The sequence below is a fragment of the Scyliorhinus canicula genome, chromosome 8 (assembly GCF_902713615.1).
Source record: "Scyliorhinus canicula chromosome 8, sScyCan1.1, whole genome shotgun sequence".
In the NCBI taxonomy this organism is placed as follows: Eukaryota; Metazoa; Chordata; class Chondrichthyes; order Carcharhiniformes; family Scyliorhinidae; genus Scyliorhinus; species Scyliorhinus canicula.
This window is the reverse complement of record NC_052153.1, coordinates 3,914,475-3,938,243: the sequence shown is the minus strand read 5'-3', so window position 1 is coordinate 3,938,243 and position 23,769 is coordinate 3,914,475. Positions and strand designations below refer to the sequence as shown.

At 46.6% G+C, this 23,769-nt stretch overlaps 1 protein-coding gene across 1 annotated transcript; it reads right to left on the bottom strand.

Moving 5' to 3' along the window:
- Nucleotides 1-14,835: 14,835 nt before the first annotated feature.
- Nucleotides 14,836-21,293, bottom strand: klf4 (Kruppel-like factor 4). The gene is made up of 5 exons (XM_038804032.1): nt 21,115-21,293; nt 20,825-20,948; nt 19,683-20,424; nt 19,415-19,573; nt 14,836-15,792 (listed from the first exon to the last, which is right to left on the bottom strand). The coding sequence occupies exons 1-5, from the start codon at nt 21,117-21,119 to the stop codon at nt 15,617-15,619; spliced, it is 1,206 nt and encodes a 401-aa protein (XP_038659960.1). The 5' UTR covers nt 21,120-21,293; the 3' UTR covers nt 14,836-15,616.
- Nucleotides 21,294-23,769: the final 2,476 nt, after the last annotated feature.

Sequence of the window (23,769 nt, the reverse complement as noted above, 5' to 3'; positions counted from 1 at the left end):
CCGCCGAAACGGAGCATCCCGCGCGAGTGCTGAATCTAAAATCTTGCACGGCGGGACGGAGAATCTAACCCGCTGTGCCCATCGGTATACCAGACAGCTCTGCAACCAGTGGGCAATGAAGGAAATGTCTCATCATGCTTGATAATTTAATAACTTTCCTCTTTTTAAGAACCCCACTGATGTTACCTGCGAGAATATCTCGAAACCCTGAAAAAACATCTCAGTGATGTATATTGGTATGGAATGACATGAGGAACAACGTCTATCCCCATGAGGAATCAGACCAGTCATTGTGTAAATAATTAATAAAGAATATTTATTAAAGTAACAAAACACACACACAACAAAAGACTAATATACACTCTGACACTCATGTATATTAATAACTAAACAGACCATTTTATCTGAAGTTACCTCTTGTTCCTAAAATATACCCATGTTCCCTGAACTCACTGGGACACCCCTTTTCCCAAACAATATCCAATTTTAGCAGCTGTATAGGTCAAACCCAGTTACTAGTTGGTATACAATACCGCTTAGGTGATCAAGCCTGCGAAACCATCGCTTCCTGGTTCAACAAAGGCTCGAAAATGTGTCTTATACAGGAGAATATCTGCAATCTGCCATGTCTATAAATGTTAGCTGGAACAGGCCTCCCTGACTCGTGTCACAGATGGAACTGACCTGTCTGGCTGTTGGATGGAAAACTAGCCTCTCTCCAAATGAGGGTGCTGGCAGTTATACTGTTCAATCTCTTTGATTTTCCGCTCTGTGGATTCTGCTATCTACCTTGCTATCATTTGTGTAATACCTACTGATTTCTGGGGTAAACATTGTTTCTGACCTGGCCATTCAAACCTCAATGTCTCTAGATTCCTGCTAATCTTGTTACTGCGCAAAACACATCTCATTATTCCTCTAGATGTCTGCTGGTCTTGTTATGTGACTGTCATTTAATTTTCATTTCGGGTTCACTGTTAATCTCATTAACTTCCCACATTCCTAACACTTTATTTTTGTTACCGTGCGCCCTTTTAAGGGGCTGTCAGTTAGTTAGTTAATTTGTTTATTAGTCAATTTGTTTAAATGTTTTACTCCGAAGAATATCAAGAGAGAGAATTTGCTTAAATACTGCACTTTTCATAATCTCAGGCCATCCCAACATCCTGTACAGCCAGTTAAGTACTGTTGTAATGTGGTCACCGCAGTAACATAAGAGATGCACACAGCAAGATCCCACACACAACAATGTGATGATGAGCTGCTTTTCCAAATGATGCTGATTGAGGGATAAATACTGGCCAGGACACCATGGTGTTCTGTCCCTCCCCGCTCTTCTGTGAAAGTGTGGATGTGGGTTCTTTTATACCCTCCTGTGTGGGCAGACAGCACATTGGTATAATGCCTCATCCAAAAGATGGCAGCTCCAACGGTACGGCACCAAAAACACCAACCTGGGTTTTGTTCTCAGGTGTTTGCTGCGGATTTTGAATCTACAACCTTCTGACTGAGAGGCAAGAGTCCTGACTGAGTCACAACTGCCTTTGAGGGCCGAAGGGCCTGTTCCTGTGCTGTACTTTTCTTTGTTCTTTGACACACTTTAAAAAACTGTTGGTTTGAGAAAAAACAGTCCAATGAAAGTACACATTTGCAGCAGAGTCTAAAGTCCATTAAATAATTTAATTTTAAAATTAAATTTTGCTACATCTTTGGGCAGTTGCTGCTGACATATTTAACCTCAAGTAGATCGCAGAATATTAAAGGAGAGGAGACTCCTATACGTTATGGCAATGCACTCTTTCAGTAAAGGTCCCATAGCCATAAAAGCAAATTACTGCGGGTGCTGGAATCTGAAACAAAACCAGAAAATGCTGGACAATCTCAGCAGGTCTGACAGCGTCTGTGGAGAGAGAAGGGAGCTGACGTTTCGAGTCTGGATGGCTGTTGGCCATTGTCAGATTCACTTGTACCTGGCGCAGAGGGAATGCACAATCCTCAGTAATGCTGGGTGAAGCAAACAGCACAGAACGCAGACTATTATCATTGACAACTGTGTTTGTGATGCTGAAAGGCTGTCTCCCTTATATTTCTGAATTATTCGAGCAAAATAAAATCAGAACCACACCTTCGGCTGGTGTTCACCTCACTGCCTGTCAGTGGGACAGATTTTGGGTTTAGTGCAACTGTATAAAACGGACGATAGAACATCAACAGTTAGTACAATATCTCGTCCCATGTCTACTTACAATTAGGTCAATATCTTACCCCAAAGACCTCCAGTGTGACAGCCCATCCTTTGGCATTGCTTTGAAATGAAATGAAATGAAATGAAAATCGCTTATTGTCACAAGTAGGCTTCAAATGAAGTTACTGTGAAAAGCTCCTAGTCGCCACATTCCGGTACCTGTTCGGGGAGGCTGTTACGGGAATCGAACCGTGCTGCTGGCCTGCTTGGTCTGCTTTCAAAGCCAGCAAATTAGCCCTATGCTAAACAGCCCCATTGAGAGCTTCAGCCTAGTTTATGTAGTCAGTTTTCTCGGAATTGGGACATGAACTTTCTGATTCAGAGAGGAGAGTACTGGGATAAAGACAATGCTGATGACATTAGTGTTAAAAGACACAGTATTGTACATACCTGAAAAAATATGAATGGACTATTCACGGTAAGCTTGGTGAGTTAAGCCATTATTCCAATCTTAAATCAAAGTTACTAAAAATACACTATTTACTCAATCAGATGTAACAATCCCTCTTGAAACGACAGTCTAAATACGCAAACGAGTCCAGGAAATAGTGGACCTGGAGAACGAAACTGAATATCTCACAAAACTTGAGCCTGCGATGCAAAAATGTTCAAAATTCCTACAAAGAAAACAACAAAAATAATCTTTATTGTCACAAGTAGGATCACAAGAAAGACGTGCTGTTCGGTGAATTGGACATTCTGAATTCTCCCTCTGTGTACCCGAACAGGCGCCGGAATGTAGCGACTCGGGGCTTTTCACAGTAACTTCATTGAAGCCAACTTGTGACAATAAGCGATTATTATTATTAAATAGGCTTACATTAATACTGCAATGAAGTTACTGTGAAAAGCCCCTAGTCGCCACACTCCGGCAACTGTTCGGGTACACAGAGGGAGAATTCAGAATGTCCAATTCACCTAACAAGCACGTCTTTCGGGACTTGTGGGAGGAAACCGGAGCACCCGGAGGAAACCCACGCAGACACGGGGAGAACGTGCAGACTCCGCACAGACAGTGACCCAAGCCGGGAATCGAACCTGGGACCCTGGAGCTGTGAAGCAACAATGCTATCAACTGTGCTACCATGCAAACCTTAAGAAAGTGACCTTAGGATGTGGAAAACATTCCCAAATCGGATTTGGAAACATCTTGATGTCGTTTTGGCAGCCATCAATATTACAAAGCTTTCTCTCAACAATTTCACATAATTTCAAAGTGCAATTAGGGTTATACGCGCGTTGATGCAACAGTCAAGAAAGCCCAACAACATCTCTACTTCCTACAGAAGCTAAATAAATTTGGCATGTCTGCATCGACTCTCACAAATCTCTACGGATATGCCATAGAGAGCATCCTATCCTGCTGCATCACAGCTTGGTATGGCAACTGCTCGGTCCAAGATCGCAAGAAACTGCAGAGTGTGGTGAACTCAGCCCGATGCATCACACAAACCTGCCACCTCCACATTGATTCTGTATATACCTCCTGCACATCTAGACATAGGAACAGCTTCTTCCCCACAGCTACAAGACTCGTCAACGACTCTCCTTCGGACTGATCTGTTCCCTGTAAGAACACTATTCACGACGTCCGATGCTGCTCTTGCTCATGTGTTTGCTTTGTTTGGCCCCTTGTTCCGCACTGCAACCAATCGCTGTTTGTCGATGTACCATTTGCCAATGTTCTCTGTTGATTATTCTTTTGTCTACTATGTACGTACTGTGTACGTTCCCTCGGCCGCAGTACTTCGGCACATGTGGCAATAAATCAAATCAATCAATCAATGAGCTGGAAGAGACGCCCTGTAGCACTTTCTAGCCAATGAAGATCATTGCTGTAATGTGGAAAACCCACAACCAGGAAGGTGCCACAAATGGAAATGTGATAACGGCCAAGTGACCTGTCTCAGTCGTGTTGGTTGAGGGTTCAAAATATTGTTCAAGATCATTTAAACCGCGGTACTTTAAGAATTTTCCTCTTCCACATTAGTATTTTCTATAGTAAATGAGTCTTTCCAACAAGAACTTAGTCTGTTGTGTAACTGTCAAAACACCACAGATGTTCATAGGCAATTACACTCACACAAGCACACATATGCACACACACACGCGAGCACACATATGCACATACACACGCGAGCACACATATGCACACACACACGCGAGCACACATATGCACATACACATGCGAGCACACATATGCACACACACGTGAGCACACATATTCACACACACATGCGAGCACACATGCACTCACACACAAAAGCACACATATGCTGTCATGCACACACACTGACATGAGTGCACACACAGGCATACATACATGCTACGCACACACAAACAAATGCACATGCTGGCATGCACACACACAGGCTCAGTGGTGCACACACATGCAGACACACATTGACAGAATCACTGGCGCACACAGTCATAAAACAGTGATTCAGTAAATAGCCTAGTCACCTGTAGTCAGTGGATTCAACACACACAGAAGGTTACTTGGTATATTGATAGTCCAGAGAAAAAGTCTTCAGTAACATGCGTGATGAAGCCTTTATATGGAATTGCACAGAAATAAGCCATTCTGCCCAACTGGTGCTGTTTATGCTGCACACACGCTTACTCCCAAGCCCCTCTCCATCTCATACTTTCCGCATATCCTTCCATTCATCTCTCCCTCAAGTGTTAATCGAGCCAAGTGATTCTCAAACTGTAGGCTGCAACAATGTGAGTCGGTAGAGAATTTCATGGGTGAATGTAAGTGTGAGCGAGAAAAGTGTGGCCATTCGATACGTGGTACAGAGTGGGCTGACTGTCTCATCTGGAAGGATAGTCAGACTCTGCTACAGGCATACTCACCTCATTGATATCTCCAACAGTGGCTGTCTTAAAAAAATTATTAAAATACTGTTTCCATGCAACACATTCCTCTTACAGGTATTATACAGTGTTAGAGTTTTGGTGGGTGTTGGTGATTACTAATCCATTTGAAAAGCGGTCCTTCAAACAAAAGAGTTTGAGAAGCACTGTGCAAACATCCCTTTAAATGATGGCTATGAATCAAAATATCCACTTTATTGCAAAGCTATCAGATATAAATACTTCAATTTGCTTATTTTAAAAGCTGTCTAATTAACATTGTGGCTTATTATGTATTTAGCACATTGCTGGTTGAGGATAAAGCCAAGGACAGTATGGAACTTAGGTGGAAGAAAATCTATTTGCTGGCTAGTTATTTTCCTGTTTTAAGAAACTAAATACAAACCTACTCAGCAAATTTGCATACAACACAATTTTATTTTATTCCTTCAATTCCCGGGCCTTTATTTCCAGTTTCATTTTTAACAGAATCAGCATTTTTTATTTACTGCATGTCTTCTCACCCCCATCACCCGCTCCCCTTCTTCTGTACCAAAGTTGCCTTTTTTGCAATTGCAACGGTAATTTAGAATTACAGGTTGAAATTCAGAAATGTTCTCTTGCATTTCCTTTGCCGATTTGGGCCCAGTATGTTTATTATAAATGCACAGCCAACTAATGAAATTCATGCAAACTATCTGTTGTTTCTCATCGTATATAGAGAGAGCTTGCATTTATATGGCATCTTTCATGAAATCAGAACAACCCAAAGTGTTTTGCAGCCACTGAAGTGCTGTTGAATGATATTCCCTTTAGGCTGCGTGTGTGCATACTCATTCAGCGATTCACAATACATTGTGTAGGCCACAGACAGACGACACACAACCAGCATGTGCTTTAAGATGCTCTCGTATATGAGCATGGCACACATTTAAAAGGACCACACAGTGTAAAGGACAAACCATACACAAAGAAAAAAAATTGAGGGAACATTGCTTTCAAAGTGTAGCGATTGTGGCAGTGCAGCCAATTCTGTGTACAGAGCAAGATCCCACAGCCAGCAATGCGATAATGGCCAGCTAATCTGTTTCAATATTGACTGAAGGATAATTATTGGCCAGGACACCAGAGAGAATTCCCCTACTCTTCTTCAACTAATGCCTTTATGTCTGTCTGAAAAGACAGGTTGGACCTCAGTTTAACATTTCGCCTGAAAGATTTTTTTAAAAATAACTTTTTAAAATTTAGAGTACCCAATTCATTTTTTCCAATTAAGGGGCAATTTAGCATGGCCAATCCACCTACACTGCACATCTTTGGGTTGTGGGGGCGAAACCCACGCAGACACGGATTTCGCCTGATAGATGACACCTCAAACAATGCGGCACTCTCTAGATTTTGCTGTTAAATCTCTGGAATAATGCTTCCATAGGATAGACAGGACGGAGACAGGCCATTCAACCCAACTGGTATGTATGCTCTCCGAGGGCTACCTCCCATCGCTCCTCATTTAACTCCACCGGTACAACCCTTTAATCCCTTCATCCTCATCTCGCCTCCCCTCAAATATTCTTCACTCTTCACCTCAGCCACTCCCCTGAACGCACAACACTGTGATTCAAGGTAAGACTACCTTGGCAACTGCACAACATCTGTCACTTAGAAGTCCTTCTTTATTTTGCATCTTTTTTTATCTGCGTAGTGTGTTTTGTCAGGACAAGTTCAACGCATGCATGAGGTAGCCCTATGTATTGAAGAACAATGAACTCCTCGAACAAGAATCTACTATAAAGCTGTATTTCTCGTGAAAGAGCAACTAAATTATAGGAAACTCATGCGTGTGTTTGGACATAAAAGGGAGCAGATTACAAGGATCTAAACTTTCAGGAACTGGAATGTGATAAAACAAACCTGTATATATTGCATTACAATATTAATAGAAGCTGTCTGGGAGTCAGACTTAGGCTCCTCACTCGAGATTATTAAGACTGCCTCTGGCTGGAAGCAGTTTGTGTCTGATTTCATCTTCTAACATCAGGCTTAAAACAGATTCAACTCCAAAGATTTTTCCCCCCCCCCCAAAATCATTCATTTCAAAATACTGACTTTAAAGATGTAACTGCATCAGTGCTAATGTTTCATCGAGTTGAATTCTGTAGTAGAAAGAGTAAAGACCCAATTATGGAAGAAACAGAACCATTTGCAGGGGCGATTTATCTTTGTGATTGAGTGCGCATTGAACACAAAAGTATTTAATTGGCTGCAAAGCAATGCCGGATGCCCTGAAGTTGGGGAAAGGCTCTAGATAAATGCAAACATAGTTGCAATATCACACAAAACACTATGGCAATTGATAGCAGCGTTAGAATATAGGAAAAGGAGGCCATTCAGCCCCTTTAACCTGGACCACTATTCAATTAGATCATGGCTGCTCTGCAGTTTAACTCCATCTACCCACTTTGATTCTACCCACTTTGATTCTGTCATTCTTAACACCCTTGTCCGACAAAAGTCTATCGCCCACAGTCCAAAGATGTGCAGGTTAGTTGGATTGACCGTGATAAATTATTCCTTAGTGTCCAGGGATGTACAGGTTAGGTTAAGGGGTGATTGGGATAGGGTGGCGAAGTGCCCCCTGGTGGAGTGCTCGGTCAAAGGGTCGGTGCTGACTCGATGGGCCAAATGTCCTCTATGATTCTATAATCTACATTGTACCTCATCAAAGATCAACATCAATATCTCCTTCCTGAAGTATAATGGCCACAACTGAATTTTGTTACTCCAGGTGTGGTCTAGAAACAACTCCCACCTCTTTCTTTCAGTTCCCTTCAAAGGGAAGATTCATTTCACCTTTTTTTCGTACCCGCCCTGGACTTTTAATGACTTCAGTGCAATTGGGACGCGATTGGTGAAGAAACAATGGTTCCAATACATATTCTGAAATGCAAAAACTGCATTTCTCTACACTGTGCAATGAAAAAATCAAACTAATAATGTAACTGATCCTCATTCTCAGCAGCATTTATCTGTCACCAAAACATTCAACTACTTCGGTGCTGCATTCCCCCCACCACTACCAAAAACCAATCCGTCTGCTAAACGAGAGTGTAATCAGAAAACAGCATAACGAGCCACAATTCCAGTCACTAGAATCAGTTATAACATCCACGTGACCTGAAAGTGCAAAACAAGATGATTTATTCTCCTGCGTATCATTCCCATCCCCAGTAACTCAACTATCAAATTTGCCCTGCCTTTCTAGAGCAATGCATGTGTTCCAAAACATGACATTAGCACCCCACCCCACATTACCTTCCCTCAAAAACGTGGTGCAATTGAGTCAATCATACTCCTTTCTTTTAAATATATCCGATGAATGGATTCATCAGCAAAGGTTTCCAGACCAATCACCCTCTTTCTCTGTGGGAGAAGCTTATCTCAGTGGCTACAATGTTCTCGGTACTCAAGGCAGCATCTATCTTATTTGCCGGTGTGGACCAATAGTTGCTTCTCATCTTCTCCAATAAAGCTTTCTAACTTTCCTGCCATCTTTACCTGCCAGACCTTCCTGACAGCTCATCAACAGAATGACCGGTCAACAAACCATATTTATTCTCCAGCCTATTGGAATTTCAGAGGTCAGGACCAAATATACTTGAAAACAAAAAATACTTGCAGGGCTGTGATAAAACAGTGACACGAGTGCAGTAATCCACTTTCATAGAACCAAAACTCTTTGAAATGGGTGGTGTTGGAACCAATGGCTCTCTCTGTGCTGTTTGATTCTCTGTACCAGGACACAGACCCAAACAACTTCTGAAAGCAGCCCCTCTTGAAAAGGTGCTCCCTTCCATTACCTACCAGAGCAACAGCGTTACTTTGTGATTTGCCATATTTTTTATTTTTCATCAGAGACAAAAAGCTCACTTTGGAATGAATGTATTAAAACGCTGTCAAAACACTCGCATATAGTGGGTGCAGTATCTGATGAAAGCGTGGTAACACACAACAATTCCAAACTGCTTTTTACCACAAGAATGTTTAACTTCTTTGAAACTATGTCCCACATGAAACCTATATCACTCAAATCAGACGGTCATCGAAAAGTTGGAAGATTAACCGTTTGATCGGAGTACTGCTTTGCAGATTTGAAGAAGGATTGAGATTGCTTGGGTCTGCTGCTTACTTTCAGGATGTCCCTTCAAATCTCCTCCAACTATCCTACAGTTGCAGATTCCCCATTCAACGTGGGTATCTCGGGTTCTTACGCACAGTCACCTTGCCTCAGAATGCTCCTGATTCTAATAGTCTTTCATTCTGAAGTTTTGCATCTAAAACTCTCTCTGTCTCTGTCACACACTCTGAGCTTGGCTATCCTAGAGGTTCAACTAATTGTTAGGAGTCCTTCAGTTCGCAAGAGCTTAAAATCTTTCAATCAACGCACAAAAAGTTCAACTGAACTTTGTTTGAAAGAGATGTTTCCGCTTCTCCTGCTCACTTGTTCTAAAACTGAAAAAACTAAATTGCTTGAACGCTGAACCTACCCCAGGAATATACTCGTCTTTAAATTAACTTTTCCTATTGTTTGTCCCCAAGTCAAATTGGCTCCATGATCATTTACTGAATCCCATGTGCTGTACCATAAATTTCCCTTTGGAGAAATCTGGTTCTTAAAGGGACTGTCACCACACATAAAACATAGGCTCTACACTTCCTCCCCCACCTCCCCCAACACCCTGAAAAAAGGCACATGGGCCATCACACGTGCAAGACTAAATGCTCATGCAACATGCTTTGTCATCTTCTATATTGTGTGCTCTTATAATATTCAAATATAATTTTTTAAATGTTACGCTATCTATATTTGGCACACCAAATTGATTTTTGAGATGGAGCATCACATTTGAAGATGCTTACAGAGAGGTAATTTAAACACACAATACCTGACTAAGTTTCAAAATATTTGCATTTTGGAAGACCAAAAGTCTGTTACATAGAACATAGAACAGTCCAGCACAGTACAGGCCCTTCGGCCCACGATGTTGTGCCGACCATTTATCCTGATCTAAGAACAACCTAACCTGCACCCCTTCAATTTACTGCTGTCCATGCGCCTGTCCAAGAGTCACTTAAATGTCCCTAAAGACTCTGACTCCACCACCTCTGCTGGCAGTGCATTCCACACACCCACCACTCTCTGTGTAAAGAACCTACCTCTGACATCTCCCCGATACCTTCCTCCAATCACCTTAAAATTATGTCCCCTCGTGACAGCCATTTCCGCCCTGGGGAAAAGTCTCTGGCTATCGACTCTATCCATGCCTCTCATCACCTTGTACACCTCTATCAAGTCACCTCTCTTCCTTCTTCGCTCCAGTGAGAAAAGCCCTAGCTCCCTCAACCTTGCTTCATAAGACATGCCCTCCAGTCTCGGCAGCATCCTGGTAAATCTCCTCTGTCCCCTCTCCAAAGCATCCACATCCTTCCTATAATGAGGCGACCAGAACTGGACACAATATTCCAAGTGTGGTCTAACCAGGGTTTTAAAAAGCTGCAGCAAAACCTCACAGCTCTTAAACTCAATCCCTCTGTTAATGAAAGCCAACACACCATACGCCTTCTTAACAACCCTATCAACCTGGGTGGCAACTTTGAGGGATCTATCTGTTGGTTAAATACTTTCCCTTCAACAACACCAACTCAATTTATATAACACCTCTACTGCAGTAAAAAACATCTCCCAGCAGTGATATCAAACAAAGCCTGATAGCAGACCACAAAAGGAGATATGAGGACAGGTGGCTAAAATTGTGGTGAAAGATCTAGGTTCTAACAAGCATTTGAAAAGAATAAGAGAGAAATGTATCAGGTTAGGGAGGGAATCCCAGAGCATAAGGCCCAGGCAGCTGAGAGCGTGACCGTCAATAGAGGAGCAAAGGGAATTGGAATGCACAAGGGAATAATGGGACCTCATACTTTTAGGACACAGATTCAATCCTGGTCCATAATGATAGGAAGCAGTTTCTTTTGCCTGTTTGCTTTATGGTCTAATAGGAAATGTATTTAAACAGCTTCATTAAATTCCTAATGGCTATGCATCCACAACCAAGTGGCATTCTGACACAACGGCAGGTGCGGAGGTCTGTTGTACGAAAATCAAGTGTCGCTACGTGGTCTGCTGAAATTAGGGTAGATTTTCATCTTCCTCGCTCCTAATTTGCAGTTCGGCATGTCACAAGTGCCCCTCGGGAATTCACATGCAAAGTTTTGCTCTCCGAGCACGGCAGATGGAAATTTAAACTCTAAAAATGTCCTCCTCGTCGGAATAGCAAATACGGAACTTTATTTGAACCCAGTAATCTGTAAAAAATCAAACCACTGCGAGTGCTGGAAATAATAGCCGATGATGCTGGAAATATTCAGCAGGTCTGGGAGCACCAGCGGAGGAAGAAACAAGACTTTTAGGTCGATAGCCTGTCGAGTACATCGACTTTGAAACGTCACGCTTCATAAATGCTCCTTGACCTGCTAGAGACACAGTTGGCAATCAAATCATTCAATTTCCATTTCCCTGCAGTGACATTTAATCTTTACATAAAAATTAAGAATGCCACTTTTTCCCGTTAAGTCACTGAGCTGATTACTCACACCAATTCCTTGGCTCACTCGGATCAAGGGACATCTTTCAGAAGCTTTCAGATACTGCAGTTAGGACAAGCAGAATCCACAAATGAGGAGCTATTCCAGTCACAAAGCAGAAATTAAATTTACCCCTGGATTCAGACCAATCTTATCCTTGTGTGCTTTTCACTGCATTTTTGGGTGGATGTTAAAGATGCAGATGATGCAAAGTTGGATGGGAGGGTGAGCTGTGAGGAGGATGCAGAGATGCTTCAGCAGGATTTGGACAGGCTGAGTGAGTGGGTACATGCATGGCAGATGCAGTAAAATGTGAATAAATGTGAGGTTATCCACTATGGTAGCAAAAATAGGAAGCCAGATTATTATGTGAATGGGTGTAAATTGAGTGAGGTGGCTACTCAGAGAGACCAGTGCATCAGTCACTGAAAGTAAGCGTGCAGGTACAGCAGGTGGTAAAGACGGCAAATGGTATGTTGGCCCTCATAGCGAGAGAATTGGAGTGTAGGAATAGAGATGTTTTTCAGAAGTTGTAAAGGGCATTGGTGAGGCCACACCTGGAGTACTGTGCACAGTTTTGGTGTCCTTATCTGAGGAAGGATGTTCTTGCTATGGAGGGAGTGCAGCGAAGGTTTACCAGGCTGATTCCTGGGAGGGCAAGACTGTCATATGAGGAGAGGCTAAGTCAGTTAGGATTATATTCATTGGAGTTTAGCAGACTGAGAGGGGATCTCATAAAAATCTTATAAAATTCTAACAGGATTAGACAAGGTAGATTCGGAAAGAATGTTCCCGATGGTGGGGGAGTCCAGAACTACGGGTAATAGTTTGAGGATAAGCGATAAACCATTTAGGACTGAGGTGAGGAGACATTTATTCACACAGAGAGAGATGAACCTGTGGAATTCAGGATCAGGGTATTGAACTTGATGATCAGCCATGATCAATGAATGGCGGAGCAGGCTCAAAGGGCCGGATGGCCTCCTTTTGCTTCTATATTCTATGTTTGTATGTCAGCCTCTCTTTCGGAGAAAACAGGCACTTAAGAGATAGAAGCTAATCAATGTTTTGAGCCTGCTCCACCATTCAACAAGGTCTTGACTGATCTTCTCCTCCAACACAACCTTCCATCCTATCCCCATATCCTTTGAATCCCTCAGCTGCCAAAAATCTGTTGACCCATATTTTGAACAGACTGAACGACTGACTAACCACAGCTCTCTGGCCCAGAAAATTCCAAGGATTCACAATTCCTGACCTCAATCCTAAATGGCTGACCCCTTATTCTGAGACTGTGACCTCTTAGTTTTGGGTGCCCAGCTATGGGAAACACATTCCTGGCATCTACACTGTTAAGCCCCTGAAGAATTTGATTTGGTGTTTCATTGAACTCTAGGGAATATTGACCTTGTCTACTCAATCTCTCCTCATTGGACGACCCTCTCATCCCAAGAATCAGTCCATTGATTCTGCATTGCCCTCCCTCTAAGGCAGATATACCCTTTCTTAGTTAGGGAGGCTGAAATAATGGTATTCTAGCTGTGGTCTCCACAAGGCTCTGTACAACTGCACAGAAGCAAAATACCACAGATGCTGAAAATCTGAAACAAAACCATAAACAGCTGAAAATGCTGAGCTGGTCAGACAGCATCTGTGGAGAGAGAAACAGAGTTTAATGTTTAGCTTCACGTTGAAAGGTCTTTCTGGTTTTATTTTGACACCATTGCAGTAAGACATCAACATTCTGATACTCTAATCTCTTTGTGACAAAGGCTGACATCAATTCCTTTCTCAATTCCTGTATACATCCCAGCATGAAGATTTTCTGAAATTGTGCACAAAGCCCCTCTCTCCGAAGCCCAACATCTCCTAGATTCTCACCATTCATAAAAGATTCTGCTTTTCCATCTTGCCTTCCAAAATGGATCACTTCACATTTCTCCACATTGTATTCCAGCTGCTGCGTTTTTCCCCATTCACTCAACCTAGTCTAAATCTCTTTGCAGGTGTAGGAGACACTCCGGGGAATTCAACCTCGTGCCCTGGCCAATATTTATCCTTCAACCAAAATCAGGAAAACAGAATTATTCCCTGGGCATGTCGTTTGTGGGAGCTTGCTGTGCAGAAAGTTAGCTACTGATCGTCCCACATTACAAAGGCGACTACACTTCAAAAATGTATTTCATGGACTTTAAAAGCGCTTTGGGACACAGAGGTTGTGAGAGGCGCTATGGAAAGGCAAGGGGCTCTAGCTGCCGATATGGCCGGAGAATTGCCGGGTCCTTGGCCGTGCGTGTGCACGGCGGCAACATGGCGGCGGCCGCACGTGGACCCGGCCTGAAAAATAGTGCTCCCCCTTTTGGCCGGCTCGCGAGCCTCAGACCGCCCCCCAAGAGTGCCCCCAACCCCTGCCAAAGTCCCCCTTGCCCGCGGATCGGCTCTCCCCCTACTGTGGCGATGCTGGACTGAGTTCGCAGCCGCAACGCCCAACAAATAATAGCAAGGCCCACGCCGTCGGGAACCTGGCCGGTCGGGGGGTGGGCATACTCTGCGAGTACGCCGCTTTGGAGGTGCCGGAGAATTGCGAACCAATTTCAGCGGAAACGCGTATTCTCCAGCCAATCGACGAACGTGATTTCGGTGTCGGCGGCCGGAGAATCCAACCCAAGGTTTTAAAAAAATATGTATGTGTTTAGTATGTTACAAGTTAATAATAGACCAGGGCATTAAAGAAATTTATTATGTCAGCATATATTAACTTCCAACATAAACAAATGTATAGATTTCTGATATTGCAAACTGACATACATTTTACAAGATAATTGGTCCTGTGATATAGACAATTGATTGTCTGCCAACATCACATTGGCATCAGCATTTATCTCACTGAGCAAATGATGGATTTAATCCGCTTCTCACTTTTGACTGAAGCATCAATTACTGGCGCCCTCTCCACTCAATAATCCCAAACTTCCAATTTGGCTAAGCCACTTCTTTTTCTTTTAAAAGCAGGAGGAACTGCCAGTGGCTGCGCCTTGCCCGAGATCTCTCCCCACTTCTGGAGGACAAAATAATGCAGCTTCAACCATCAGTCAAGATATAGATATTTCAAGTTTTATTACTTTTTTCTGTTTTCCAAAAAAAACAGCAACACTATATGCAAAATCCAAACGGCAGAAAAATGTTACTCCTTATTTACAAATGTACAAAATTGTCACATAAAATGTAAATTTGATAAAAATATTATGTCGAGTATAATATAGAAATGTAATTTGTTCTGCTTTGAAGTATAGATTAGAATACAATGTCTAAGAGTTATTGCACAGGGACCCACAGAATATTTAGCGACATGAACGGCGAGACCGTTACCTGATCTTTGGTAATACCTTGGACCTGAAGTTGTCCAGTGGCAGGATTCTTTGCATAGTTTTTCCTCTCAGTTTTTGCACCTCTGATAGAAAGTCAGCCGCCAGCACCGTCCCAACTTGGCTTCTTTTCTTTTTTGTTTTGGAAATAAACAAGTTATGTACCTGAACTCCCCCTTTTAAAAAGGACCACAAAGCTGGCTGCATTGAAAGTGAGCTCCTCCCGCAGGTTTGCATGTCATGGACAGATGCAGGGAGCTCCCTCCACTCCCCAAGTTCCTGGCATTTCTCTCTGGGCACAAACCCACAGGCAAGGGGCGAATCCTTTCAACCGGCGTCTCCAGCGATGAGGTTCCACTTGCAGACTCGAAACTCATTCTGGACACACTGGGTTGAGTCAAAGTCCTCCACATGACCCCCAGGGTACAGTACACAAAGGCAGTGAATCTTTCTATTGTACAGGCGGAAGGTATGGCGCAGTTTCTCGTGGACTCTTTGCTTGCTTTAGCTACAGGTGCCTTTTCATGTGGAGGGCCAAGTGGTCCGACCTGGAGAACGCTCGGTCGCATTTGTGGCATTGGAAGGGGCGGTGTCCTGTGTGCTTTCGGTAATGTCGAGTCAACTCGTCAGAGCGGGCAAATTTCCAACCACAGCCTTCCCAGTCACAGTGATAGGGCTTCTCACCTGGAACACAGATGCACAACTCACTGATCAGAGCTAACTGCTTGGAGAGAGACAGAGAGAGAGACACACACAGAGAGAGAGAGAGAGACAGAGAGAGAGAGAGAGACAGAAAGAGAGACACAGAGAGAGAGACAGAGAGAGAGAGAGACAGAGAGAGAGAGAGAGAGAGACACACACAGAGAGAGACAGAGAGAGAGAGAGACACAGAGAGAGAGACACACACACACACAGAGACAGAGAGAGAGAGAGACAGAGAGAGAGACACAGAGAGAGACAGAGAGAGAGAGAGAGACACACACACACAGAGAGAAAGACACACAGAGAGAGACAGAGAGAGAGAGAGAGAGAGAGAGACAGAGAGAGAGAGAGACAGAGAGAAAGAGAGAGAGACACAGAGAGAGAGAGAGAGAGAGAGAGACACACACAGACACACACACACACACAGACAGAGAGAGAGACAGAGAGAGAGAGAGAGACATACAGAGAGAGAGAGAGAGAGAGAGAGAGACAGAGAGAGAGAGAGAAAGAGAGAGAGAGAGACACACACACACGGACAGAGAGAGAGAGACAGAGAGAGAGAGACAGAGACACACACACAGAGACAGAGAGAGACACACAGAGATAGAGAGACACACACATATGCAGAGTCACAAAGGGAGAGAGTCATGATGTGGCGATGCCGGCGTTAGACTGGGGTGAGCGCCGTAAGAAGTCTTACAACACCAGGCTAAAGTCCAACAGGTTTGTTTCAAACACTAGCTTTCGGAGCACTGCTCCTTCCTCAGGTGAGGAATGCTGAGGAAGGAGCAGCGCTCCGAAAGCTCGTGTTTGAAACAAACCTGTTGGGCTTTAACCTGGTGTTGTAAGACTTCTTACAAAGGGAGAGATACGCACACAGAGACAGACACACAGAGAGACAAACACGCACAGAGACAGAGAGAGAGACACACACAGACTCTCACACACACAGACAGACACAGGCACAGAGAGAGAGACATACACACACAGACAGACAACACAGACACATAGATATATCTCGAGAGTGAGACACAGACAGACAGCGAGAGAGAGACACACACAGAGACACAGACAGCGAGAGAGACACGCACACACAGACTCTCACAGATGTATGTATATATAGAGACAGAGAGAGAGAGACAGAGAGAGAGAGACAGAGACACAGAGAGACACAGAGAGAGACACAGAGAGACAGAGAGAGACACAGAGAGACACAGAGAGACAGAGAGAGACACACACAGGCACAGAGACACAGGATCCAAATCTGTTGATTCCCTCTCTTGTCTTCATCATTTCCCCAATAAACACCTTACATTATTCAGCATTTACAATCTAATTTCTTTTGCACTAAGCGAATGCAGCACCAGAATGATTTTCATAGGATTCTAACAGGATCATAATAGGCCATTTGGCCCCTTGCAGCCTGCTATGCCATTCAATAAGATTGTGGCTGATCTGACTGTGACCTCAATGCCACTCGCAACCCCCACCTCCAACCCACCTAACCTTTGCCTCTCTTGAAGACCAAAACGTTTTCCCAGAGTGGGGGACTCAATTACTCGGGGTCACGAGTTCAAGGTGAGGGGGGAAAGTTTAAGGGAGATATGCGTGGAAAGTTCTTGACGCAGAGGGTGGTGGGTGCCTGGGACGCATTGCCGGCGGAGGTGGTAGAGGCAGGCACAATGGCATCATTTAAGATGTATCTAGACAGATATATGAATGGTCAGGGAGCAGAGGGATCCTTAGAAAATAGACGACAGTTTTAGATAGAGAATCTGGATCAGCGCAGGCTTGGAGGGCCGAAGGGCCTGTTCCTGTGCTGTAATTTTTCTTTATTCTATCGAATTCAGTCTTGAATATATTCAATGACCCAGCCTCACTGCTCTCCGAGTCACCCTCTGAGAGAAGAAATTTCTCCATCTCAGGAGGGAAAGGTTTAAGGTATGGGGCAGGAGATTGGGGATTGAAGGGGTAGACATAGAAAGGATTTTTCCCCTGGCTGGACATTCCAGAAGGAGAGGCCATAGTTTTAGGCTAAGAGGTTGCAGATTTAAAACAGAGATGAGGAGGAATCACTTCACTCAAAAGGTTCAGAATCTGTGGAATTCTCTATCCCAGAGTGGAGTGGACACTGGAATATTTAGCAATTTAACAAGGAGACAGACAGCACCGTGCGGGGTGAAGGGTTATGAGGAGCGGGCAGGACGTTGGCAATGAAGATGGGATGAGATCAGCCATTGAATGTCGGAGCGGGCTGGGTTACAAATTCATCCTCCTCCGTCTTATGTTCTTATGTTTTAGAGGTGATTTTAGGAAAAACCTTTTCACCCAGAATGTGATGGCAACCTGGAACTTACTGCCTGAAAACAAGGGTGGTGGGGGCAAGTCCCTCCCAACATTTAAGAAGAATTTAGATGAGCATTTGACACATCATAGCACACAAAGCTACTGAACAAGTGCTGGAAAATGGGGCTAGCTCGATGGCTGACACGGACATGATGGGCCAAAGGGCCTCTTTCGCTGCTGTAAAACTGTGACTCTATCTCCGTTTCAGTGGATGATCCATTATTCTGTAACCGGGTCCCCAGTTCTATATGTGTCCACCAGAGGAAGCATCCTCGGGTGTCTTATCAAAGCCTCTCAGGATCTTCCATGTTTCAATAAGATCACCTCTTAACCTTCTAAACTCCAATGGGCCCAACCTTGCCACCGTTTCCTAATAATTAAACAACCCCTTCACCCCAGGAATCAACCCAGTCAACCTTTTCTGAACTGCTTCCAATGCAAACACACTTTTCAAAAAATTTAGGAGGCCAACGCGGGATAATCCTTGTACTGAAATGTTGTTTAAACCCCGGGAATGTAGAATGGATAACACTCCACACCTTGAGGTGAACATTGATGGGGCGAACAGTTTTTTTAAGATCACATTTTGGGATTAATATTTTGCCTTTGATTGCCAAAGAGACAGTCAGGCATCAGCTCCGATGGGAAATGGTGAAGATGGTTTCTGGAGACAGACGCAGCAGTGAAAGGACCTTGTGGTTCTCTGTACTGGGGTCTGTTTACACAGGAAGAACCAACAGTGCAAGTTGGAGACGCGGGCGGGTGCTTACAGATTGCAACATCAGAATTTTCACCTGCACTTCACACGGGATCAACATTTGCAAAAAGTGACAGAAATAAATCAGATTTATTTTCAGATAAAGGAGAGAGTTTGTGAACTACCTTATTCATCAAAAACAGAGAATACTGGCCAATCTCAGCGAGTCTGACAGGGTCTGTGGAGAGAGAAGGGAGCGAACGTTTCTGGAGCTTTGACAAAGAGTCATTCAGACTAGAAACGATAGCTCCTTTCTCCCTCCACAACTTCACCTGAGGAAGGAGCTGCGCTCCCATTCCAAACAGACCTGTTGGACTTTAGCCTGGTGTTGTCAGACTTCATACAGATGCGGTCAGATATGTTGAGATTGTCCAATATTTTCTGTTTCAGATTCCAGCATCGCCAGTAACCTGCTTTGATTACTTCACTGTCTGACCTGACAGTGCAGGCAGAGAGTTGTCGGGTGCATTGCAAGGCGCAGTGAGGGTGGGGACTGGATACCTGTGTGTGTCCGCAGATGTGCTTTGAGGTGAGAGCTCTTGGTGTAGGTCTTTCCACAACCCGCATAGTCACACGTGTGAGTCGCCACCCGTTTCCTGGGCCAGGACTTGCGACCTCTTCGTGGCTTCTCCTCTGGATTGAAGGCGGAGGGCAGGAGCTCTGAAAGGGGAGGGGAAGAGAGAGAGAGAGAGGGGCGGGGGGTCAGCAATGCTCCGTGAACCGAGCGCTGAGCGCGTTAAGGGCTCTCCAAAGAGAAGACAAGACTGACCTTGGTACTGGAGGGTTGGCTGGTCCTGGAAGTGGGGGTAGGTCGCTGGGGGAGGGAAGCTGTGCTGGATGGGGATGCCTGGAGCTCGGTGCTGGGTCAGGATGTGTGTGGAGGAGCGGCACTGGATGTCCTCTGGAGCCAGGGGGGTGTTGCCCCTGCTGGAGAAGGTGTGCTGGGCTAGGCGGCCCCTGCAGCCGGCTCTGGGGCTGTTTCCAGGGGGTTGCCCGCCACCCCGACCCTCCAGTGTCCTGGGCGAGGGGCTGCCCCTCAGCGGCTCCTGCTTGACCTTGCGGCCACTCTGGGGAAGGTGGTGCTGTCCCTGGTGATGGGGCAGGGGCGCCTCCATGCCCGGGGTGGCAGCCTTGGCAGCCTGGCTGTAACTCCCCGCCTCTGCCGCCGTCCTCAGCACAAAGCTGCCCTGCAAGCTGCTCAGCTGGCAGTAACTGGCATCCAAATCCGGCCTCAGCAACTCAGCAACGAAGCTGCCCGCTGTGGGTGGACCCTGGCTGATATCCGTGATGTTGTAGGCGGCTGCAGACTCTCTCTGGTACATGTCCCCCGCACTCTCCGGGCAGTTAAAGTGAGTGGCGGCGCTGGCCATCGACTCCGAGTTCATGGTGTTGGACAAAATAAAATCCAAATCCAGGAGCTCGCTCAGCTCCTCGTCCTCCCTTCGTAATCCCACGTTGGCGTTTTCCTGCTCGGCGACCCTCCGAAAGTGGGCCATTTCTTCCCTCCACCTCTACAAGAGAGACAGATACAATTAACTGCAATGGCCCCACATTTAAACACAGCTCTATCTGTGCACAGATACAGCCAAGCAGTCATTAACATCAAACACACATCATTACTGGGGAATCCTCAAGGGCAGGCTTTAATAACACGGTCCAGGATCAAAAAATAAACCTGCTTTCATCAAAGTCACTTGATAACACTCTGCTCTGGCCACTGTCGAACCTCTCTCAATGCACAACCTCTCTCTGCAAACACAAACAGCAATAATTCCCAAACCGTCCTGACAACTCCACAGCCCAGACTTGCAGCACCTTTGCAATCCAGACAAACCCACCGTTTGCACAATGTTTGGAGAACTCAGAGTGTGGATGAAGCCACTCTTTGAGAGAAGGAGGAGGTTTACTCACAGTGCACGCCGTGTGTTGCAGGCCGGGTCTGTCCACAGTCTTGTCGCTGGAAGGGTTGGAGAATGTGTTTATGGAGGGCAGCACGGTGCCGGTTAGAGCCATGTCACACTCACTCTGCGGCCGCCTGCAGGTCACCAAACACAAGAGTCACATCCAGTTGGACTCTATCCCTCCCGCCGCCCCTTGCACCCCACACCGCCCCGGGGCAGCAGAATCTCTGCTCAACCGGCCGCACCTCCTGCAACCCCACCCCCCCCCCCCCCCCGCGCATTACAAAGTGGGAAACCTACCTCATTAATAATGAGCCGCCCGGTTACAAACTGTGCGGACAGGCAGCAGCGGGGCTGGGGACGGGCGCAGCATCAAGAGTCCCGGAGCCGGCTGGCCCCGTCTCTAACCCCGGCGGCAGGAGGCTGGGGGGCAGGAGGCTGGATACTGGGGGGCAGGAGGCTGGGGGGCAGGAGGCTGGGGGGCAGGAGGCTGGGGGGCAGGAGGCTGGATACTGGGGGGCAGGAGGCTGGGGGGCAGGAGGCTGGGGGGCAGGAGGCTGGGGGGCAGGAGGCTGGGGGGCAGGAGGCTGGGGGGCAGGAGGCTGGGGGGCAGGAGGCTGGGGGCAGGAGGCTGGGGGGCAGGAGGCTGGGGGCAGGAGGCTGGGGGCAGGAGGCTGGGGGGCAGGAGGCTGGGGGCAGGAGGCTGGGGGGCAGGAGGCTGGGGGGCAGGAGGCTGGGGGCAGGAGGCTGGGGGGCAGGAGGCTGGGGGGCAGGAGGCTGGGGGGCAGGAGGCGGGGCAGGAGGCTTGGAGGCAGGAGGCTGGGGGCAGGAGGCTGGGGGGCAGGAGGCTGGACACTGGGGGGCAGGAGGCTGGACACTGGGAGGTTGGGGGCAGGAGGCTGGGGGGCAGGAGACTGGGGGGCAGGAGGCTGCGGGGCAGGACAGGGTGGCAGGAGGCTGGAGACTGGGTACTGAGTCAGAGGGTTGGGGACTGAAACTTGGGGCAAGAGGCTGGAGACCGAGGAAGGGGCTGGGGGCAGCAGATAGGGGGCAGTGTTGTTGCTCCCAGAGAGGCGAAGCTGCAGATAGTCCGGGCCGGGGAGCGCTGCTGAGCTATCGGTGCAGCCAGTAGTGAGTGAGTGAGTGCCGGAGAGGGACGGAGTGCCGGGGAGGGAGTGCAGGCTGAGGTGCGGAGGGACTGAGAGCCTCCGGAGGGACTGAGTGCCGGGGAGGGAGTGCGGGCCGCCCGCTCCGATCGGCCTTTATGAAATCGCGCGGCTCCCGCCCCCGGCCCCGCCCCCCGCGCCGTCGCCATGGCAGCGCAACAACAAACTAACCATTTGCGGGAGCGCCGAGGGCGCGGATTGGGCGGGGACGCCTACACGTCACAATGGGGTCCGCGTCACCGTGACGCGCAGCCGGAAGCCCCGCTTGCAACTATTTGGAAGCAAAACATTGGCAACAGCGAGAGGCTGCTGTGTGTGTGACTGTGTGTGTGTGTCTGTCTGTCAGTGTGTGCCCCTGTCTGTTACTGTGTGTGTGTGTTTCTGTCTGTCAGTGTGTGCCCCTGTCTGTGTTACTATGTGTGTGTGTGTCCCTGTCTGTGTCACTGTGTGTGTGTGTCATTATGTGTGTCCATGTCTGTGTCACTATGTGTGAGTGTGTCACTGTTTGTGTCCCTGTCTGTGTTACTGTGTGAGTGTCTGTCTGTCAGTGTGTGCCCCTGTCTGTGTCACTGTGTGTGTGAGTGTCTGTCTGTCAGTGTGTGCCCCTGTCTATGTTACTGTGTGTGTGAGAGTGTGTCCCTGTCTGTGTCACTGTGTGTGAGTGTCTGTCTGTCAGTGCGTGCCTCTGTCTGTGTCACTGTGTGTGTGTCATTATGTGTGCCCATGTCTGTGTCACTGTGTGTTGTCACTGTTTGTGTCCCTGTCTGTGTCACTGTGTACGTGTCTGTCAGTGTGTGTCTCTGTCTGTGTCACTATGTGTGTGTATGTGTCTGTGTCACTATGTGTCTGTGTCACTGCGTGTCCCTGTCTGTGTGTGTGTGTGTTTCCGCGTGTGTCCCTGTCTGTGTCCTTGTGTATGTGTGTGTGTCTGTCAGTGTCTGTGAGTGTGTCTGTGTCTGTCTCTGTGTGTGTATGTATGTCTGTGTGTGCGTGAATTAGTGTGTGTGTGTCTGTCACTGTGTGTGTCAGTGTGTGAGTGAGAGTGTCTGTGTGTGAGAGAGTGTGTGTCCCTGTCTGTGTGTCTGTGAGTGTGTGTGTGTGTGTATGTTTGTTTCTCTGAGTGTGTCTGTGTGTGTGTAAGTGTCTGTCTCTGTGAGTGTGTCTGTCTGTGTGTGTGTGTGTGTGTACCCGTGCAGAGTCAAGAGGCTTTAGCAACAACAAGCTTGTTTAGGGTAAATAACAGAAAGTCTCTCTCCCCCCCCCCCCCCCCCGCTGCTGTTCAAAAGGAGCCGCTTTCTGCCAGAAGTGAAACTCACATCTATTTACATTGCTTAGTCGGGTAAACATTAGAAACTTTCCCTTTCTGGGTGAGTGGTTGTGTTTTGTGCAGTTGCCCAGCCGCCTCCCCCCCCCCCCCCCCAGGGTTTTACTTGAAACTTTTTTGCTTGTTATATTTTTTTGTTTTGCTGGGAAGAGTTGTTCCCGGTTCCAGGGACACTCAGTGCAAATTGCCAAAGGCTTGCGAGCCGGGCGCTGACTGGCTGCCGTCCTGGCCGCAGATATGGACAAGCAAAAAATCTGGGCAGGGATGGGGCTCAATCTGAACAATTAACACTTGCATTAAAGTGATGTCTGCTCCATGTTCCTGTTCGGGCTCCTCTGTTTATTGGTTTAGCGATGATACACCGCAATGAGCTGAAGGGAGCCACCATAGTGCCAATGGCCAAATGGCCTCTTTCTGTGCAGCGGGAATCTCTGAATGCCACATTCCTCATTCATTCAGGAGGTT